This window comes from Marmota monax, unplaced genomic scaffold, assembly GCF_021218885.2.
Source record: "Marmota monax isolate L192 unplaced genomic scaffold, Marmota_monax_Labrador192_F-V1.1 WCK01_AAM20220418_F8-fsc00068, whole genome shotgun sequence".
Lineage (NCBI taxonomy): Eukaryota > Metazoa > Chordata > Mammalia > Rodentia > Sciuridae > Marmota > Marmota monax.
In genome coordinates this window covers 1,230,705-1,247,016 of record NW_026692352.1, presented here as the reverse complement: position 1 = coordinate 1,247,016, position 16,312 = coordinate 1,230,705, and the positions used below count along the sequence as shown (strand labels likewise).

At 32.5% G+C, this 16,312-nt stretch overlaps 1 protein-coding gene across 1 annotated transcript; it reads right to left on the bottom strand.

The window, feature by feature from the left end:
• Positions 1–10,177: 10,177 nt before the first annotated feature.
• LOC124091207 (olfactory receptor 52E4-like) lies at positions 10,178–11,122 on the bottom strand. Its single transcript, XM_046442173.1, has one exon. The coding sequence runs from the start codon at positions 11,114–11,116 to the stop codon at positions 10,178–10,180; it is 939 nt and encodes a 312-aa protein (XP_046298129.1). The 5' UTR covers positions 11,117–11,122.
• Between the last annotated feature and the right edge of the window lie 5,190 nt (positions 11,123–16,312).

The window sequence follows — 16,312 nt, the reverse complement described above, 5'->3', positions numbered from 1 at the left end:
AAAAAAGTTTATGTCTTCCACAAGTATGTGTATGTGGAAAAAGCTTTAAATCTCAGATGCTCATAATTTAAGAAGGTATTCAATTGATTGGCTAATACCTAAGGAAAAAAAAGTGTCTCTTTTGTTAAGATTTCCATTAACCTAATTTAGTCTTATGATTATATACTATCCATTAACACTCAAAGCTTCTTCTCTGGTACCACTTAGACCTCTATAGAAAACAAAATTTCAAAAAACAGCACTTGATTCTAAATAATTTTGAGGATTAGCTACACATGAGTATTCTTAAATTACTGACCTAAACCACACCTTTAATTGGGCTGTGTTCCATTTTCTAATATTTGCTCCTGAATCTATGTCTTAATAAATTTGGAATCATTGATGTTTATAGCAATAATTCATAATAGCTAATTTATGGAACACCCAGGTACTCCTAAAAAATGAATGGATAAAGAAAATGTGGCACACATACACAGTAGATTTCATTCAGCCATATCAAAGAATAAAATTATGGCCTTTGCTGTAAACGGATGGATCAGGAGAACATCATGCTGAGTGAAATAAACCGGACTTCAAAAGTCAAGGGCTAAATGTTTGTTTTCACTGATTGTGAATTCTTGATTAAAGAAAGGGTGTGGGGATCAGTGGAGTAGAGGAAGAGGGTTGAGGGAAAGACAGAAGGAAAAAGAAAAAGGAGCCATGGTGGAATTAAATTGACCAAATTATATTATATACATATAGGAAAGTACCACAGGAAACTTCACCTTTGGGTTCATCTCTAAAGCATAATTTTAAAAAGCTGTAAATAAATAAAGGAAGACTGGTGTAATATAGGAAGTGGAACAGGGAGAGGGAAAGAGGAAGTACTGGAGAATGAAGTAGAGTGAATTATAGTCCATGCATATAAATTATATCAAAATGAACCCCAATGGTATATAGAACTATAATGCACTAATAGAAACATTTAAATTTTTAAAAAATTATGTTAGTTGATAGACAAGATGAGGAAGCTGTTGAATGGGAAAATAAATGTTAATAACTAAATAACTCATTTTAATTTTGCTTTGGAGAACTAGATATTCCAGTATTTGTGGCATCATTATACAGAGTGAATAACTGATGAAAAATTATCCTCTTAGAAAAATTAAAGCAAATATATAAATTCTTTCAGAGAATTTTTTTGTACTGGAAAAATAAAGAGTGGGACAGTATATTTATGGTATTACCAAATAAGAAACAAAAGCAAAAAGAATATGATAACTACCCATCTTACAGGCAATTATTTTTGAGACAAATTATAATCATTGTCAATTAATATCCCATTGTTTTGTCTGACAAGCTCCTCTTTTTTTTCTTTTCCATCAACAATAAATAAATAAATAAATAAATAAATAAATAAATAAATAAATTGCAGTGTCCTAAGGGCTACAATAGACACTAGAATTTAGCAATATAAAGAAGTTCAGTTCTACTATGCTCCTCAGTAACATAAGCATGTTCTTATTTATTATCGCTAGAGAGTTCTAGAGCATAAAAATCACACTAATAACGAAATATTTCACAAAATGCAGTCAGGGCATTTCCTTTGGCTCTTCATTTCTGGAATCCACTAATGAATTTTCTGCTTTATGCATTCTGGATATTTCATGTAAGCAGAATTATATAATTAATATGTGGCCTTTTATATCTGACATCTTTCACTTAGCATTTCTCAAGATTCATCCATGTTTTAACAGAAGTCAAAATGTAATTTATTTTTATGGCCAAATAATAGTCCTTTGAATAAAAATATATAAGTATACTCTTCAGTGTAACATGCAAGACTCCAGCCAGGGTAAGTTTTTCTTTTTTCAAATCTTTTATTTGTCCTTTTTAGTTATGTAGACATTTTGACATATCATATATACATGGAGTATAACTTCCCATGTTTGTGACTGTACATGATATGGAGTTACACTGGTTGTGTATTCATATGTGAACATGGGAAAGTTATGTCCAATTCATTCTACGGCCTTTCCCATTCTCATCCCCCCTCCCATCCTCTATTCTAACCTGTCTAATCCAGTGAACTTCCACTCCCCCTACCCCCATTGTGAGTCAGTATCCATGAGAGAGAATGTTCAGGGTTTGGTTTTGTGGGATTGGCTTATTTCATTTAGCATGATAATCTCCAGTTCTATCCACTTGTAACAGGGGTTCCCTTGATGCTTTAACTATACACCTTGTAACTTTGAAACTTATGTATTCTTTTCTTTTTCCCAACCTTCTTCTCCCTGACCTTCTCCCTGATCCTCTTTTCCCTAGCCTTCTCCTTCCTGATCTTTTTTCCCTGATCTTATTCCTGATCTCTCTTCCTTAATCTCATTTACTCTGAATTGCCTCTTAAAAAGCCCCCTGTTTCTGCTGATTGCAGAATCACAGACTTTGGGACATGAGCCCCCTGTGTTTCTCCTTTGCTAGCAAAGCAATAAACCTTCTTTTGCCTTTTTCTCAAAATTGTGTCCTGATTTTTGGATTAGCAACAGGGACAAGGACCAAGCTTTTGACAACACATTTACCAGTAAATGCCATAATTTTGTTTTTCTTTATGGTTTAGTAATATTCTATTTCATATATGTACATTTTCTTTATCCATTCATCTGTTGAAGGGTACCTAGATTGTTTCCATAGCTTAGCTATTGTGAATTGAGCTGCTATAAATATTGATGTGGCCATGTCACTATAGTGTGCTGATTTTAAGGCTTTTTGGTATACTCCAAAGAGTGTAATAACTGGGTCAAATGGTGATTCTATCCAAGTTTTCTGATAAATCTACATACTAATTTCCATAATGGTTGCACAAATTTGCAGATCCATCAGCAATGTATGAATGTACCTATTTCCTCACATTCTTGCCAACATTTATTATTACATGTATTCTTGATAATTGTCATTCTGATTGGAAAGAGATGATTTCTTAGTGTACTTTTAATTTGTATTTTTCTAATTGCTAGTAATGTTGAACATTTTTTCATATATTTGTTGATCATTCATACTTTTCTTCTGGTGTCTATTTAGTACCTTTGTACATTTATTGATTGGGTTATTTTGTCTTTTTGGTGTTACATTTTTAAGTTCTTTTTATATTATGGAGATTAATGCCTTATTAATGTTCTATCTGAGGTGTAGGTGGTAAAGATTTTCTACCATTTAAGGTAAGCTTTTTTACAATTCTACTTTTTTGTATGTTAAACTTTCCCATCTTAATTTAATCAATCCTTCAGTTAATATACCTAGGACCAGGCACTGATATTTTATACTTCTATATCTCATCAAAATATATATCTTCTCACTTCATATATTTTATTAACCTTCTATGGTAAATCTATTCAAAATTTCATTTCTACTTTCTTGACCATGTTTTTTTTTTACCACCCAAACAAGTAGCAAATAGGACCCAACCTCTAATTTCAGATTTTAACATTCAATATGAAGAAAATGGTGCAAACCAATGATTGTATTTGCATGTGAGTATTGCAGTTAAAGTTATATGAACAAGTTGTTCCCATGACACAATAGATGAAGAAATTTATTCCACTTGAATAAGTCAAATGATTTCATAGAAAAAAGGCTTAATCTTTGTTGTGAAGCATTCTGGACCTTTAAAATAAAGAGAAAAATGTCTATATAAAATTCAAAGTTGGAAAACATCTTTAACTCCACTGAGAAGATAAAAATTTGTTTTTGTGTATATGTGGGAGACCTTAGTTTTACACTTCTTTTAAAAAATTTCAAGACTGAAAAATTGAAAATTTATATATTTATGATGGTTTGAAATATGTATACATTGAGGAATAGTTCAATGGAATGTTTAACATATAAACTAGCCAGAAAACTTTCTTTGTGATGAGAACACTTAAAACCTCTCAGCAATTTTCAAGAATGCAGTACATTGATTGTTGTTAACTGTAGTCACTATGTGGTATAATAGAACTCTTGAATGATTATAGCTTGCCTTAAAAAATAATCACCTGCCATAAGATTATGGCTGATATTTAGTTTGAAGAGACATATGCCTAGAGTATCCTGTTTTAGAAACTATTGTTGTTACTTTTCAGCTCATTCCTTGGGTAAAACATTCTAGATCACGTTCAATTAAAATCATTTATTAGGACTGGGGTTGTGGCTCAGTGATAGAGCACTTGCCTTGCATGTGTAAGGCACCAGGTTCTGTTCTCAGCACCGTATATAAATAAATGAATAAAATCAAGGTTCATCAACAACTGAAGAAACACACAAAAAATATTTATTAGTACCTTCTAATTGTGGCAAGGAGAATTTAGGAGAAAATCTTCTGTTCTCTTAAGTCATTAATGTCATTGTCACGTTAATATATTTTAAAAGTAGTTTAGGATAATTGTATTTTAAGTTGAAATGATTATTGAAGATTAGAGTTCTATGATTATTCAACAGAATCATGCAACAATTTCCTTTGAAAATCATCCAAGTATTTGAATTCTTTGACCAACACTCCTGACTCCCAATCTCTGGTAATTGCCATTCTACTGTACACTTCTATGAGTTGAACTTTTATAGATTTTATAGGTGTGAGATCTTGTCATTTTTTTTTGTTCTATAAAATGAGTAGGTGAGACTATCATGATACATTATTAATTAGTTAATTAATAAAAAATTGGTATGTATTATACTTACCTTGATTTCTTAAAAAAGAATCCTTTGTAGAGACCTAGGTAAAATGAAACATATGAAACACTACAAACCAAAATAAAACATCTGAAATATTAGAAACCAACCTGCTGGCAGAAATTGTAAGTTGCATATCAAGGGGTATATAAATAAACTATTGCTTATTTATCAAAATTTTCATAACAACCATAGTTTTCCCCATTTAAAGAGTGATTCTGTATTCATATGTCACAGATTATGATTTTTCATTTTCATTTTTTCAAGGTATTTTCTAATATTCTTTTTTGTTTCATTGATAGACTCTTCAGAATTATTTAAGTTACTTTTCCAAGTCTTAATTATTCTCAAATTTTCAAATGTTTGGAGGATTTTAAAAGTAAATCATTGTTGCATTTAAATTAGCATAACTCTACCTTCAATAAATTGTCTCAACTTACAATTCATTTATCCAAAATTATTATTATTTTTTTGAGAGAGAGAGAGAGAGAGAGAGAGAGAGAGAGAGAGAGAATTTTAATATTTATTTTTTAGTTTTTGACGGACACAACATCTTTGTTTGTATGTGGTGCTGAGGATCGAACCCGGGCCGCACGCATGCCAGGCAAGCGCACTACCGCTTGACCCACATCCCCAGCCCAATCCAAAATTATTTTAAAAACACATTAACATTACAAGAACATCATAGACTTAAGGAAAGAGGAGATTTTGTTCCCCTAAGTTTTCCTTGACACAATTAGAAGGTATAATAAATAATTTTAATTGAACATGATTTAGACTTCTTTTTACCAAAGGAATGAGCTATAATAGTAACAATAGTTTCTAAACTGGTATATTTTCTGCATTTGTCTCCTCAAACTAAATGGAAAATTAGCTGTCCTCTAACAAGAGGCAATTATTTTTGATTCAAGTTATAACCATCCTCCATTAATATCCCATTTGTTCTCTGACAAGCTCCTTTTTTCTTCTTTCCCATGCAACAAAAAGTTTAAATTGCAATGTCTAAAGGCTGCAGTAGACACTAGAATTCAGCAGTATAAAGTTCAGTTATACTATGCTCTGAAGTCCCACCAACAACTCTGAGGATAATTTATAGAATAAATATATAAAAAGAACAACAAGGCACATTTTATTCTTAGAGACACACAAATCAGAGCAAAATAAATAGTTGTAGATATAGGAAGTAGAAAGACTGCAAAAATAATAACTGCAGATTCTATCACTATTATTCTAGTATAACTAGAGAGATGGTTGAACAAAAAAAACCCATCTCCATCAGGTTGTAAAACTTTTTAGATCTGTCCTCCTTATCTTCTGTTTCAGGGGTAGGTTCATATGAGGTAATATCCTACAGCCCATTTAGGGGAAAAGAATTAAGCATAAACATTTCAATCAATTTTGAAGTTGTTATTCACTGAATATGGGTGGATAGTTCTCTTTTTAGAAATAAATTAGAAGACAGTTAAGAAAATGAAATCTAAAATAATTTGGTAATGAAACTGACCAAATTGACTGAATATATATGGTTCCAGATTTATTTTGAATAATATTTTTACATCAGAAATAATGTAGAAATTGAGAACTAGTAAAGGATGTAAAGAACTTGGTACGGTGTAGCCATGATTGTGCAATTAAATTTGCTCTTCAGAAGAGCTCTTTGTTTGATCAGTAAATCAAATTCAAAGGAGTAGATCCTTGTTACATTATATAATAGGAGAATATGTCTATATTTATACCCTAATTTGTCACAAATTTTATAGTAAATTATTTGATACATTAATTTCACTTTCTTTGAAGACTTAATATGATCTGAATTAGAAATTCAGACAAAATTAGAATTTTTTTTTTCAGTAGGGTGAAAGAGAGTGAAGGAGTTAGGCACCTGGAGCCTATATGGCATGTGTCAGTAACAATCTTGGGCAAACAGAAGAGGAAATTAGTAAATTATTCTCTCTCTCTTCATCAAGGGATTTCTTTCTGTTTCATAATCTGCAATTCTTCACTTTCAGTTCATTGATGAATACCTTAAAGAACTTGATTTACACTTCACCTTTTTGTGCACATCAAATACCAATGTGTGTCCTACAGTCTGACAAAATAAGGAATCAGAGGCAAATACTATAGTAAGTCTCTTATTTTCACTGAGAACTACTTACCCTCAGAAAATATCAACCAAAGGGCAAGATTATATGTCAAATTCTAAAGTTAATGGTAATTACATTTCTCATAGGAAAGTATGGCTTGTAATTCACCTATCTTTTCCCTACTTTATACATTACTCAAACACCTGCCATATTTCCACAGAGCCAAATAGTAAGTTGCCTCTACATTAACCCTTTTTATTTCCAAAAAAATCAAGAAATATTAGAATTAACTGAAATCTAATTGATTACAAGCCAGAAAGTTTGGCTACAAGCTTGCTTATGTCCTTAATTATAGGAGGACGAAAAAAATTTTTTTAATTACCTAATTACCTGTGACAATATTTTAACTCTAAGCTACATTAGCTTGACTCATTATCTTTTTTTTAATGAGGAAAAATATAAATATGTAACAGAAAAAATGGACAAAGAAATCATTGAATAAAGCTAGCTTTAAAACCCCTATTCCCACACCCCCTTTTTTCATAAAATAAACTGCCATCACTTTCAGTTCCCAATTTTTAGGAAAAATTTACTGGTCAAATCTGAGGAGTAGTCTAGCATATAAAGAGCCTGGTTGTATGAACTGTTTCCGTTCAAATTTCCATCACATATAGATGTTAATGGAAGAGTCAATGTATTTTTCCTCACATTTGGACTGATCTCAGAGCATCATTATCCTCTGACTCTCCCAGAGTATCATGATCCTTCTGACCTACAGATTTATTTATCAAGAGCAAACTGGTCTCTATCCTGGAAAATAAAATCAGAAAATTTTAGGGGGTTTTTGGAGAAAGATGTCTCCCAGAAACAAGAACTAGTAAATATCAGTGTTGGGTCACATTTAGAGTAAGATGATTCTCAACTCATGAAGAATGAGATTAAGTGAATATAAGAGAGATTTCTGGAAACAGAAATGAAGAGTAAATATTGCCACTGCCCTCTGTCATATGGCAAGGCCTGTAAGAGAAGCACACACACAAAGTTGCAACAGTATTCTTTATACAAGAGATAGCCTTTGAAAGATTGTTGACTATTAACAGAGGATCAACATAGTCAGATTTGCAATTGCATTTTGGAAAGTCATTCTGAAGGTTGTTTGGTGGATGAATTCTAAGAGGGAAATGTAGAAAGGAAATTGAATTAAAAGTGATCACAATCATTGAAGCAAAAGGTAATGAGGACATTTCCTCGGGTTAAAGAATGCATCAGAATTCCCTTCTTATTTCCGTTTATCGATTTGGGACTTTGATCTTCTTTCTATTTATGAGACATGCATATATGACATTTAAGGATACTTAATGATCTCCAAAATTCTGTATCTATATACAAAATTGTGCATGACTTTGATCATAGCATTACTTGAGTATGGGTGATGTCAGTCACTTCAAAGTGAAACCTCTGTTACATGATGAGGAAATAATAAGCTGAATGAAGCCACCAGGCTCAACAGTGAAGTTCATGCACAGGAGGATACTTCAACACATTAAACTGTTAAATTTGCTCTCTGTTGACAGACCTACATTCTGAAAGGATCTTTCACTTAGGCATTCTCCCTTGTATGGCAGACCCTGCATTAGGGATCAGGCACTTGAAGCTCTCAGTTCCATTTCTTTTCCGTCTGTAGTTGGAAAGGACCTATTCCAAAATTATTAGCCCAGACTCATTTTCAGGCTGATCTCTCTCTCTCTCTCTCTCTCTCTCTCTCTCTCTCTCTCTCTCACACACACACACACACACACACACATACACACACATACATGTGTATGATGGTTTATTCTCACTCTAATTTGAAAACTTCTTTTCAACACAAGGATATATCATAAAATAAATTACTTCTCTTCATTTTTACTAATAGGAGTGAAATGAGTCCTCACTAAAAACAGGCATTGAGGGAAAGTAGCAGTAAAAAATATAGGGCAATGAGGGATAAATCAACAAAAACAAGTAAGTTTGGTACTTCTGCCATAGGTCTATGGAAAATGAAAGTGACAAGACTTCATGCCAGAACGCATGGCTACTTCTGGTACCCGCTCATAATGAATAGCTCAGTTTTTTGTCTTATAATATGTGGGAAGAAATCTCTAAAGAGACACAAAAGAATATAAGAACCAGATTGTGGAAGATATAATGTCTTTTATACCAGAGAAGTTTTGTCAAGCTATATAGTTCCAAAACTGTTGAAATTTTATCACTACATATATGCCCATATAACACATACTTTTCCTTAGCCAGATGTTATGAAATATTGGAAATGGCTTCAATCTGCATTGGAAATAATTGTCTTGGATTTGGAGAAAGATATGGATAAGGTCGTTTATGTGAAAGTTAATCTCTGTGAAGAATTTGGGAATACAACAAGAAAGGACTAAAGCCAATGGAGATTCATTTAGTAATAAATGTATTCTGAAATTAAATTCTGATGTGGGTTACAAAACTTTGAAAATGTGGTAAATGTGAAGAAAGATATTGTATTTTGATATATGTCCTTCCTCTGTCTGAGGTAGTTTCCCCCTCTGCTCTTAGTTTTCAGAAATTTTATGAAAGATTAATAATGGGTTATGTTCAATGTTTTCCCTACATTTAATAATGTGATATTTTTACTCTAATAATATGGTAAAATACATTGAATGATTCTCAGATGTAAGAGTTGCCCTTACATTTGTGAGATAAATGCTACTTGGGTCATGGTATATGATTGTACTATATAATTATTAATTCATTTTTTCATGAATCTTCTTAATCACTTTTATAGCTGTTTATGAAAAAATCTGACTATTGATTTTACTTTTGCATGATGTCTTCTTCTGGTTTTGGTATCATTGTAGAGTTGGCAACAGAAAATGAATTTGACTCTTTCAGAGACAGAAATAAAGGATAAACAACATGCAGATGTCAAACAAATGTGAAATTAAGATATGCAACCTAAAAAATTGTAATACTAACAGATAAGTAGGTCAGAGGAAGAGTTAGAAAATATTGATTTATGGGTCAAAGCCTGAAGAATTTTATGCTCTCAAAATCTTCCTTTAGTAAAACCAATATAGAAATTTTACTAATGAGGTAGAAACATAATTGTCCCACACATTCAGGAATCTTGTTACATCTCTTATTTGTACCTCATATCCTCCATCTTCAATCAAACTCAATGAGAAATAAACAATATATGAATTATTGAAATAAAAAATAGAAATTATGTAAGGGAACCACTGAGCATGTGTTTACACGCTAAAAATCCATGGAGTAAAGTTTGAATGGCTCTTTACCTAATGTCAATTTGCAGCACTCTAAGAAATGTGCCTGAAAGAAAAGAGGAACCTGAGAGAATTTATGAACTTCTGAGGACACTTGAGTTACTCTTTCTTTACAAATAGTCTCACAACTCGTTCTCTAATTTGTTTTGTCCTGACTCCATAAATGACTGGATTTAAACAAGGAGGAACAACTACATACAGATTGGCCAGGAGGATGTGAATGTAGCGAGGGATGTTTCTACCAAAACGGTGAGTCATGAAGGAGAAAAACGCGGGTGTATAAAAGGCTAAGATGACACAGACGTGTGAGCCACACGTGCTAAGTGCTTTGAGTCTGGCATCCCTGGAAGGAAGGCGGAAAACAGCTTGTAGGATCCGAACATAAGAGAGGGCGATAAGGATCAAGTCTAAGATCAGCGCAGCAATGGTGAACAAACCGTAGATGATGTTGACCCTTATGCTGGCACAGGCAAGGCGAGCAATTCCCATGTGCTCACAGTATGTATGAGGGATGATGTAGTGTCCACAAAAGGGAAGTCGCTTGAGAAGAGGGCAGAAGGGGATGACAAGTACGACTTGCCTCCCCACTACCACAGAGGCCATGATAGCCACCACTCTATTGGTGAGGATTGTGGTATATCTCAATGGGTAGCATATGGCAACAAAGCGGTCAATTGCCATGGCCAAGAGTACAACAGATTCCATACCAGTGTAGGTGTGGATAAAGAACATCTGCATGAGGCAGCCTTCAAAACTTATCTCCTTGAGGTTGAACCAGAAGATGCCCAGCATTTTGGGGATGGTAGAAGTGGAGAGGCCTAGATCAATTAAAGACAGAAGAGCAAGAAAATAGAACATGGGTTGATGAAGACTCTGCTCATTCTTGATCACATACAGGATTGTGAAATTCCCCATAAGTGCTATCAGGTAAACAGCAAAGAAAGGGAAGGCAATCCAGATATGGAAAGCTTCTAGACCCGGGACTCCCAGGAGGAGGAAGGCAGAGGGATATGAGTCAGTGCCATTGACAGAGGACATCCTGCTGAGGATTCTGGGAAGGTCTTCCGCTGTCTTCTTCAGTACTTCTGTGGAGACATAAGAGAATACACGTTGGTCAAATATCACTATGTTAAATAGCAAGTCAATCAAACTCTAAGAGAACAGCCCAAGGGAATTACTGGACCATTACTATCAGAGATACTCAAATTATTAACTGTCCCATTTAATATCGCCTGAGGATTGTTGAGGTTAGAAGCTGTCTTTTCTGGTGGTAATGTGTTTCACAGTGATCTTTACTCATTTTTTTATGCAATGCTTAACTATATAAGCTCTATAGGTGTGTTTCTCTCTCTTTTTATGTTACCAACATCAGTCTCTTAATGAGACTCCTATGGTTATGAGTCAAATATTAGTGTTTTGCTATTTTAATGGATTAAAAAATTCGTGATTTACCATACAAATTAATAATGCAAAAACATGATAATTTTATCGGAGGTAGGAGAAACATTTAAATTTAGCATACATGCATAATATTAAAAAAAGAAAACTTCTAGCAAACTTAGGAAAGATGTTTGATGAACACAAATTCAGCCAATACACTGGATGATGAGACACCAAAAGGCTTTTCCTATATAATGGAAAAAAACATCAAGAACATAGGCAAATCTATCTGATATCTCACTGGAAAAAAAGAAAAGAAGTAAGAAATAAGTAGGAATCAAAACTGAAATGAAAAGAATAAAGTTTCTCATTCATAAATAATATAAACATTAAGGTAAAAATTTAGAATATAATTACTTTAGTATAAGAACCAATACTTTTCTATATAGAAAAACATTGAAATCAAAATTTTGTAACATTCAGAATACCACTTCTGATGTAATAACAAAAGAAGTACTTAGTGATAAGCACTTAAAATGATAAAACATGGTAAAGAAATTAAGAAGTCACAATATGTATATATGTGCACAAGTAAGTATACATTCATTATTTTCAATAATGAAATATTTTAAGATGTTAGTTCTTCTCAGATTGGTCAATAAATTTAAAATAGTTTCAGCCAATAACCAAAAAATTAGATATATTTTGAGATAATGACAGATATACCCTAAATTCATTAGAAAAATAATAACAAAATAGTGACACATATGTTAAACAATTACAAACCTATTATAAAACTAATATAGTAAGGAAGAATGACATTTTAACAGTAATGGAAGAATAGGTAAAAAGAACAGAATAGAGCAGACATAGACACATTTTATATGAACAACTTCATATTTATAAAGAGACCAATGTTGCAATTCAATGAAGATAAGAGAGTTATTTTTCTAGAAATGATGCTAGTAAAACTGAATATATTTAGTTTAAAAAATCTCTAATTATAACATTATAATACCCATAATATATTTATTAATTATATTTCTGAGATAAGTCAAGCATTTTTAATTTAAAGCTCTAGAATCTTTATAATCAACAAGGAAGAATATCTTTGCCCTCCAGTAATGGTTTTTTATGACACAACACATGATAACCATAAAAAATAACCCATTGCATGTTGTCAAATATTAAAATATACTATTAAGAAAATGAATTTTAGAAGGCACAGATTGGAAGGAAATAGCTATAATCCCTATTTTTGAAAAAGAATTTGTTTTAAGAACATATAAATATACTTACAGTTAAAAATAAGAAAAAATAAGGGAAAAGTAAAATACACAATAACATTAAAATTCTCAAAATCACCAGAAATTGTATGTTGAAAGTATAAAGATATAGTACTGCACACCCACTGGACTGAATAAAATTAAAAAGCCTTAAATCACCAAATTTTGGCAAGGCTATGGAACAAAGGGTTCTCCTCAAAGTGTTACTTAAAAGGTGCCAAATTTAGGCCAACCCCAGTGTTGCACGCCTGTAATCCCAGGGACTGGGGAGGCTGGAGCAGGAGGATTGGGAGTTCAAAGTCAGCCTCAGCCATTTAGTGAGACCCTAAGAAGCTTAGAGTAAAAATCTGGCACAAAGTAAAATTTTAAAAAGGGCTGGGGATGTGGCTCAGTGGTTAAGTGGTTCAATCACCAGTACCACAGAATGTTTACATAAAGGATGCTTTTCAGTGTTAAAAATGGATTATTTATAATGCAAAAGGATTAATGAATCAAAAATAATTATGCTGAGTTAATGATATTCACTAATAACAAAACAATACTTACTATATTATTCTATTTATATGGAGTTCCAGAGCATGAAATCATGGATTCAAATTATCAGGTGAATTATTTCCAAGAGCTGGGAAGAGTCAGTTATGAACTGGGAAGGAACATAAACAGTTATTTTAAGGTAATGAAAAAAAATTCCATCTTTATGGTGGAATACACACACACACACTCATTTGTCAAAAATGTATAGGTAAGTTTTGTACATTTAAGCATAAATATATTTTTTCTTAAAAATCAAATTCAAGCTTGGAGAAAAATAACAGAATGATTATGGTTGTAGAAATTGGATGATGAGAATATTATCTTTCTCTGTTTCCTTTTTATTTGTTTCCAATACTTTATAATAAATTGGTATAAATGTTAATATGCTTAAAATAAGTGTTATCATTATACTTTATAGAGCATTATCACTTAAAAAGTATCATTTGCTTTAATCAAATATTTAATTTTAGAGCTTATTTTAGAGACAATATTATATTTGAATAGAATATTAATTTATTATACTTCATAAAGAAAAAAATTAAAAAATTAACATATTTATATTTATATTCACATTAAAAGAATATTTAATAAATACCCTAGGAATATTAAACATTCTATAATGACTTCGGTTTCGAATTGTATTTACCTTTTATTCCTTTATATGTGTATTCTCTGAAGGTTCCTCTCTCCTGTATCTGCAGTTGGGCCATCATTAGGGGACAAATGCCTTTTTCAACATTTCTGTGATAGCAGGTCTGATTCTGAGATTACCTTTATTTGACATATATAGCAATCCGAACATTTTATATCTAAAGTTTAAAGCATATAGTAATAATACAAAAATATATTATTTTTGTTGAGCTTATAGATTCACAAACATCTCAACAGTATTGCTTGCATTCACTATGCATTGGTAGGTGGTGGCATAATAGAAGTACCAGCTTCCAACTCACATTTCAACCCTTCCCACCTTTTCCAAAGTTATAAGGTTATGGATTTATTTGAATAACTCATGATTTAAATGATGTCAAATGTAATAACATATACTATAATAGGAAGTATTATGATGTGATATTCCTCTTACTAGAATGTTCTTGCCAACTAATGCCCACTCAATGCCCAACCTGCCCACACAGACTCTCTATATGTCGAAACCCATCTCTCTACTGTGGTTGATTGTAAATCAGTACATTTGGTGTTCAGGACCACTCCCTTTGGACCCAGGCAAACCTAGGTTTATGTTTTCACTCTCCCACTTACTAATTATCTTAGAGAAATCATTCCCTTAGCTTAATTTTATTTATCTGTGGAAGTTGAGAAAGTAATAGTATCAACCCAAAGCACTCTACTAGTAATAAAAAAGGATGTTGCGTATCAAGAACCTAAACAGTGCTCTGAACAGTGTTCTGACACTGGATCTTTATTAACATTTCTGGAAAAAATGTGCCATTACTATTATCCATGGATATGGTTCTTTGTGCTAATATTTGATAACTAAATAAAATGCAACATTTCACTAATGGAATAGACAGGAAATTTATTATTCTAGAAGGGACCATGTAAATTGAGGCCCCATCATTTAGTCTAAGTTGAAGGTGAGCAAATTTATTCAATTAGAATAGGAGCCTGTTTTAAGGCATATTCAATATATTCTAGGCCCTCATAACATATTTAGTTAGGTAACATAAGTAAAAACCTTTAGGATTACATTAAGGACACCCACTAGGGAAAGTCATTTTTTCTGGGGGAAATTTACAAATAACTTGAATTTTATCCTGAAACATGGAATGTATAGAATGGAATTGGCTTCATCAAACAAAATGGGATTCTGTAACTCAAATTTGCTTTTTTAAAAAAATAACTGAGATTATGAAAACACTATCATCTTTATAGAATATGAATACTGAATACAGATGCATATACAAGTAGAGCAAGTGTTGACAACTCAGAGTGCAGGGCTCATCCCCAAAGGCTTCCAGCTGATAAGATAAAGCAACTATTTCCAAGATTACTACCATGCTGATCTGTCAGGTGCAGTCCATAGATCAGGACAGGAGTCACTCACCAAGGCCCACATCTGCAGTGAAAGTGCACTTCTTGCAGTGCCTCTTTCTGCAGGGTCAGGCTGGTCTTTGTGCCCAGGATACCTGCTTTTATGTCTCTCAGGAGGATCACTATGACAAGGAGGTAGCTCCCTGGAGAAGGACAGCCTGGCTCAATCTGTTCAGGGACTGAGAGCATCTGAGAGTTTGGGTCAAGCAATCTGATCCCTGTTGGTTCAAAGTTACATCTAAGGAACCAGGGATCCCTGTTGTATGTTCTCTCATAGGCACGCCAACTTTTTATGTGGGACATCTTCGTTTCTGACTTTTTTAATATTCATATGCCTCTAATTATTTTAATCATAGCCTTTTGGCATTTGGAAACTACATTATTTTTCAAATATGTTCTTGCCATCTTTTATTCACTTTTCTGACAATAGCTTTACTTTACATAATTCTATTTTTAATTACATCTATCCTATCAGGTAGGCTTCTAAAGTTTTTTTAACATGTGATTGTTTATAGTCTATTTTTACATTAAATCATAGCAGATAGATTAAAGAAATTGCCCAGGAGCTCAACAATTGATTTCAAATTCTGTTATACAATAGATATGTGGCTATATGTAAGTTGTTAAATTCTGAACCATAAATAACTATGAAATGTGAACTAAACAAAGTACAAAATGTAATTCCCAAAATATTGTAAGTAGTTAAGAAATATCAGATTATATTTTTTAGTAGTAATATTACTTCTTTTTTTTCCAATTTTTATAATTTGTTCTAATTAGTTATACATGACAGTAGAGTGCACTTTGACACATTATACATAAATGCAGTATAACTTCTCATTCTTCTGGTTGGACATGATAAAGAATCACACCAGTTGTGTAGTCATATATGCACATAGGGTAATAATGTCCTATTCATTTTACTAACCTTCCTACTCTAATACCCCATCCTCTCCCTTCACTCCCCTCTATCTAATTCAAT